This window comes from Atta colombica, unplaced genomic scaffold (genome assembly GCF_001594045.1).
Source record: "Atta colombica isolate Treedump-2 unplaced genomic scaffold, Acol1.0 scaffold1, whole genome shotgun sequence".
Classification (NCBI taxonomy): domain Eukaryota; kingdom Metazoa; phylum Arthropoda; class Insecta; order Hymenoptera; family Formicidae; genus Atta; species Atta colombica.
The window spans coordinates 4870352-4876561 of record NW_017259183.1 but is presented as its reverse complement, the minus strand read 5'-3'; the positions used below and the strand labels follow the sequence as shown (position 1 = coordinate 4876561).

Here is a 6210-nt window from a genome sequence, read left to right as displayed (position 1 = left end):
TAGTAATTTATAATAATATATTAATATACAGAATCTGTCTAAAAAGACTTCCGAGACTAATTTTTTCTGAACGTATAATTTAAGTAATGCCATTTTTCCGACAATTATGGCATCTTTTAGTATCAATATTAGATTATTCGTACGATATTTTTACGGCGCTGTAATATATTTCAAGAACCGAAATCTAATGAATATTCTTTATATAAAAATATTCTATGTAAGTTTCATTAGATTTTTCCTTTATAAAAATTTTCATAATGAAATAGTGCTATTATCAAATTTTGTCTAAAATTTAAATCTAGAAGTTGGCCAACCTTAGTTTACATTTAAAAAAAAATTTTCAATATTCCTAGATTGATTTTTCATGGAAAGCAAAATTAATCAAAATAAAATTCTAAATTCAAACTCATATAAAATTCAAACTCAAGATGACATTAGTTGCTTTCTTTAATATTTGATTTCTGAAAAATTCAAATAAAGGGGATGTATTTTGATGATATTTTGGATATTTAAATGAATTGATTCGAAATAGCCTTTAATGTGTTGAGCGTATTGAAAGCTATTTCAAAAGATTATATAAAAGCTTCTGAATAATGCATTGATTGAAATCAAGAGGGACCATGTTAAAAATTTTCATTAATAAAATTTATATTTTTGTTTTTTAATTTTTCTTCAATCCAGTCTTGAAACTTTTGGACAGATGCAAGTCGAAATTAACCGATCAGTAAATACTGATCAGTACTTTCTCTGATGAATTTTTTTGACTTACGTTTGATTTAAAAAATATATATACACACTTATATAATATTTACTTTTATAAAATTAAAAATTCTTTAAAAGCAAGAAAAAATTTGATCAAAAAAGAATTTCGTTGAATTCTATTTTATCCTTTAGTATTTGCAATATATCAGCATTATACTTAATCTAATTAAAATAAAAAAATAATCTTGATATAACAAAAATCATTTAAAATCTTATCTGTATTATGTATTTCCTGTTAAATGATTTTACACGCACTTCTATTTCTCTTCCCTTTCTTATTCAAGAGAAAGAAATAACAACATTGATAAAAGAGAATAAACAAAGAAGAAAAAAAAGAAGTGCACAGATCACATGGAGGGACAGTAAGGGGGTGATCATGGAATAAGACAGCGGGAGAACCGCGTCTTGTAAAATAGAGGATGACGACCTCCCCTACATCATGCAGAACATCTGCTAAATAGATGACACGCCGGTTGTTACGAGTCTAGTTGCTTTCAGTCTTGCGATGCAAGCGAATCGGAATTAGAATCTATATTTTCTCCATTCTCCAGTGAAGTTTTTCCACCCCTGCCGGATAGAAGGACTTCACGATGAGAGGACGGGCTTTAGAGCTGATCACGGGATTTCTCGTGGTTCAGTTGCTGTTGCCTTTGCCGGATCAAGTGAACGCCATGAAAAACAGACTAAGGAAACAACGCTCCAAACCGCAAGAGCATCAGCAATCTAGCAACGATTATGAATATGATTATAACTACGAGAACTACGACGAATACGATGAAAAAAACGGTGAGTGTCTTATGAATGTTCGAAAAAATTTCACACATACAATGAATAAAAAAAAAAGAATAACTTTTAATTTAACAATATATTCTTTTTACTAATTTTTTCTTCATCGATAAGAACACATGTATATATAGGCAACATATGTAAGAATTTTTTTAATGTATTACTAATTTATAAGTATTACTTATAAAAATATCTTGATTTTCGTTTAATTAATACCAAAATATTAGATTACACAATGTGTAACGCGACATTTGTTGAATACTAGTTTCTATAATTCAAATTAACACAAAATTTTAAATACAATTAGGATTATTTTAAATAAAACAGGAATTTTGTTTATTATCACTCAGTTAACGTTAAATATTCTTGAAATATTTGTGAAATATTCTTAAAAAGCCCAAAATAATAATTCCAAGAGTATTCCGTAATATTCCAAAATACTTTTTTAAAATGTAAGATTTAAATAATATAATATTTAAATAATCATAAATATTAAATATTCCATTTATGCATCATTATATATTCGAAAAATGTTCTATATATATACATTCCATAAAATTATAATTTTTGTAGAAATGTTAGATCCAAAGACCCTGAATTAATTTTTAAACAAAATTGTATTGTCAAAAATGGCAGAAAAAATGTTTACGAAAAAGTACAGAAAAATTCATAGTTTGAGACATTTGAGAAATTCTTAATTTTTCTTAGATATTCGTAGTGGGACATAGTCGTTATTTAAAGGTGAAGGATTTCTTGATTTTTAAAACAAACAACATATTTTATGTTCCACTACGAATATTTATGAAAAATTAAAAATTTTGTCTCAATTTATTATAGTTTTTCATAAAATTTTTGCGTCAGGGATATTTCATTTAATGTATCACCTTCCTAATGTTGAGGACTCATTTCACAAACAAAATAATAAGCGCTCTACTATATATTTTTCAATATGGTTTTTATTTACCAATTAATAGTTAATATATCTCTGTCGTGACTTTTTGTCGGCTAGAATGCGTAGTGCTCGCGGGTGATGATTTTTGTGATGTACTTATACAAAAAGTTTTCGTGCATATAATATTCCGAATATTTTTTAAATATTTAAACACTCTGTAAAAATTCTTTCGGAATATTCGGAACATTTGGAATACAAATCGAATCTTTTTATGAATTGTTTTCACGAATGTGTTAGCTGAAGATTGAAATTAAAATAGCAATTCTTATTAATTTTCAAAAGTTAATTTTCAAATTTTTTTCTTTTGAACTTTTGTATCATTTTTTGTTGTCTTCTCCAATAATCTGCAAATTAAATTATTATTCTACTTAATAACTATAATAACAATTTTATTTTATTTAACTAATTTTATTTCAAAATAAGTAAAATATAATTATGGAGAACAATTGTTCAATTCTGTCTCGTTAATTGACTCGGAAGTTTTGCGTTACAGATTAATCTCGTTAAAAGGATCACATAAAATAATTAATCTTGTTTTAATCCTCTCTCTCAGAGTAATCTAATTAATACCATTTATTTCAATTTATTAATTGCAAATCCAATTTAATACGACTCACAATTATAAGAGATGGCTTCCGGTTTAGTTTTCGATTTTTCGCAGATATTAAAGATGCTATAACATTCGATAATTTACATAGATATACATTTAGATTTTTTTAAATATACATTACGTACATATACATTAGATACACATTATATTTGTTTATATGTAATAAATTCTCTTTAATAATTCTCTTTAATAATAATAATTTTAATTTTTTTCATTTAATAATCATAAAGATATTATTTTTGTAGAAACTACAACAATATTACCATCACGTACAATATCAGATATCACGCAACTTTCGGGTAAGCGAAAGTTTTATTATTATAATATGACAAAAAATTATTACAAAATTATTTTCAATAGTTTCAATTGTAACTCAATTACTATAATTATAAAAAATAATATTTAATTATTCAATATAGAGAAATTCGAAATAACAACAGAAGCATTTTTGAGGCGAGAAAAAACACCTACAGATTTACCAGCGCCTACGACAACTCAATTTTATGATCATGGTAGATCAGGTAGATATATAAAATTAACTAGAAAATTATTTTTATGATAAAAAAATAAGAAAATAAATAGATAATTAGAATAAAATGTTTTTGTTCATGTTCTTTGAGATTTAAACTTTGATTATTCTACAAATTTAGAGGAGATTAGTTCCACATCTGCTCGGGATCATTCAGTAAGCAAATTATTTGATAACTAAAGAATTAAAAAAATCAAATTCTATAAGAAATAGTGATTGTTAGTTTTTTCAGGTTTTACCTACGGAGATTTTACCAAGTGAAAGTAACATATATAGTTCTGTGGCTATACCAGGACCACGAGTTCGTAAACTTATAGTTATAATAAATAGTTATGTGAAAAAGATATAACAATTTACAAGTATTTAAAAAGTAATATTTATAAATTAGGGTTCACCTGGTCGACCTGGAGATGATGGTCGTCCTGGCGATTCAGGATTTCCTGGACAACCTGGTACGCCTGGGATCCCAGGGCCACCTGGACCTCCAGGACCTGTACCTGATGTAAGAAATCTTTTTATAATTTAAAATTGTTTTTTTGTTTATTTATATTATTTAAAAAGTGATACGCATGAGTTATTTATTAATAATAAATTTATTAATGATTGAATATATGTATGTCGCATAATTAATATAATAATTTATTAATGTATTTAAAATATTGATAATAGGTATCTCTTTATTATCAACAACTGGCTTTGTCTCAAGCAAATGAAGATAAAGGTCCATCCGGAGCGGCATCATTGTACGGACCAGAGGCATTATCTTACATTCAAACACAAGTAGGCCCGATGGGTCCGCGAGGTCCTCCAGGTAGACGATTCGATTTTTAATAATTTTTTCAATTTTATCTAAATAATCGTTGATCTTTTAAATTATTTTAATAATTCTGTTTTAAATTATGTTTTTAATGTGCTATTTAAAAAATATATATATTCTATCTTTCAATTAGGTCCATCTGGTCCTCCTGGTCCTCAAGGTTTTCAAGGTACACGAGGTGAAACCGGTGAACTGGGTTCTCCAGGCCCTCCTGGTATGCCAGGTCCTAGGGGTTTACCAGGATTGCCTGGAAAAGACGTAGGATTATTTTTATATATATTTAATTTGTTTCTTATATTTAAAATTTATATAATACTTTTACATTTATTTAATTTTATTTACAAACTACATATGTATACATAATTACATATTATATTTAAATAAAATATTTTATATTTTATTAACGATAGGGTATTAGTGGAGAAGATGGTGAAACTGGTCCATCAGGATCGCCTGGTGCTATGGGACAACGTGGTCTTCCAGGAATACCTGGGCTTCCAGGATTGAAAGGTCACCGTGGTTTTCCAGGTCTAGATGGTGTCAAAGGTGAGCAAGGAACTTCTGGTGAAAAAGGATCTATGGGTTCGCCTGGGCCGATGGGACCAGTAGGACCGATGGTATGTAAAAAATATAAAATATAAATAATTAGGAATAAATATGTGTATAATATTAAAATAAATTTATAAAAATACACTACTTAATAAAATTAAAACATCGTTTGTTATACTCTATAAAAAAAAAATAGGCAAATTTCAAGATGAAATAACTTCATAAAAAGTTATCATATCAAAACGTTTAAAAAAAGTATTTTATAATTTGAAATCTCTACTTTTCAGATCGATATTTTTTGGTGAAATTCCACTGCACGAATTAAAAATTGCATATAAATGCGGTTACAGCATTCGAAAAAGTGAATCTTTATCTTTAATTTGCTTTTTTATTGAGCTCTGATTAACGATTTTTTTTCACTGAATTATTCAACATTAAAGTAAAAAAAGATCATTTTTCGAATGCCGCATTTGTATGCAATTTTTAATTCGCACTGTGGAACTTTGAAAATGTCATTAAAAATTTTGATTTGATGCATCTTTATTTATATTTGTATAATTCTATAAAATATCAGTAAGATCGTTTTCTAAAATAATGATCTGAAAGGTAGAAATTTTTCAAGCCGTAAAATGCTTTTTTAAATACTTCGATACAATGATTTTTCACGAAATTATTCCATTTTGAAATTTGCCTATTTTTACATGACAACAGGTAATGCTTTAATTTTGTTGAGCAATGTATATTGTATTCTCATGACGTAATTTTTAATGAAAAACAGAGATAAAACATTTTTCTGTATAAATATTGAATATTGTTGACACAGGGTCCAGCTGGACCTCGCGGTGAAAGAGGTAGAGAAGGTCCGTCGGGACCTCCTGGGTTGAGAGGCCTCGATGGAATTGCTGGGCCACCTGGGCAACCCGTAAGTAAGCTAAGCAATTGTTACTTTACAATTTAGAGATTGAAATACTGCATATATTAAGATATACCTTGAGATTCTTTGAAAAATTTGTAATTTTTTACAAATATTTATGCATTATCTGATTAATTATTAATTATTTATCTAAATATATACTTTTCACATTTATTTAAACGTAATGTTAATATTGTTTATAGGGTGTTATAGGCAAACCTGGCTCACCAGGTTTTCCAGGCAATCCTGGAGTTAAGGGTGATCAAGGATTGCAAGGATCGACAGGAAACCA

At 27.6% G+C, this 6210-nt stretch overlaps 1 protein-coding gene across 1 annotated transcript in view; it reads left to right on the top strand.

The window, feature by feature from the left end:
* LOC108688027 (collagen alpha-1(II) chain-like) overlaps positions 1-6210 on the top strand; it is a 44998-nt gene that overhangs the window by 23293 nt on the left and 15495 nt on the right. The window contains 8 exon segments of the mRNA XM_018194140.1: positions 1341-1548; positions 3822-3940; positions 4028-4141; positions 4309-4450; positions 4590-4714; positions 4867-5073; positions 5829-5927; positions 6122-6209. Of these exon segments, the coding sequence (XP_018049629.1) occupies positions 1341-1548; positions 3822-3940; positions 4028-4141; positions 4309-4450; positions 4590-4714; positions 4867-5073; positions 5829-5927; positions 6122-6209 (1102 nt within the window).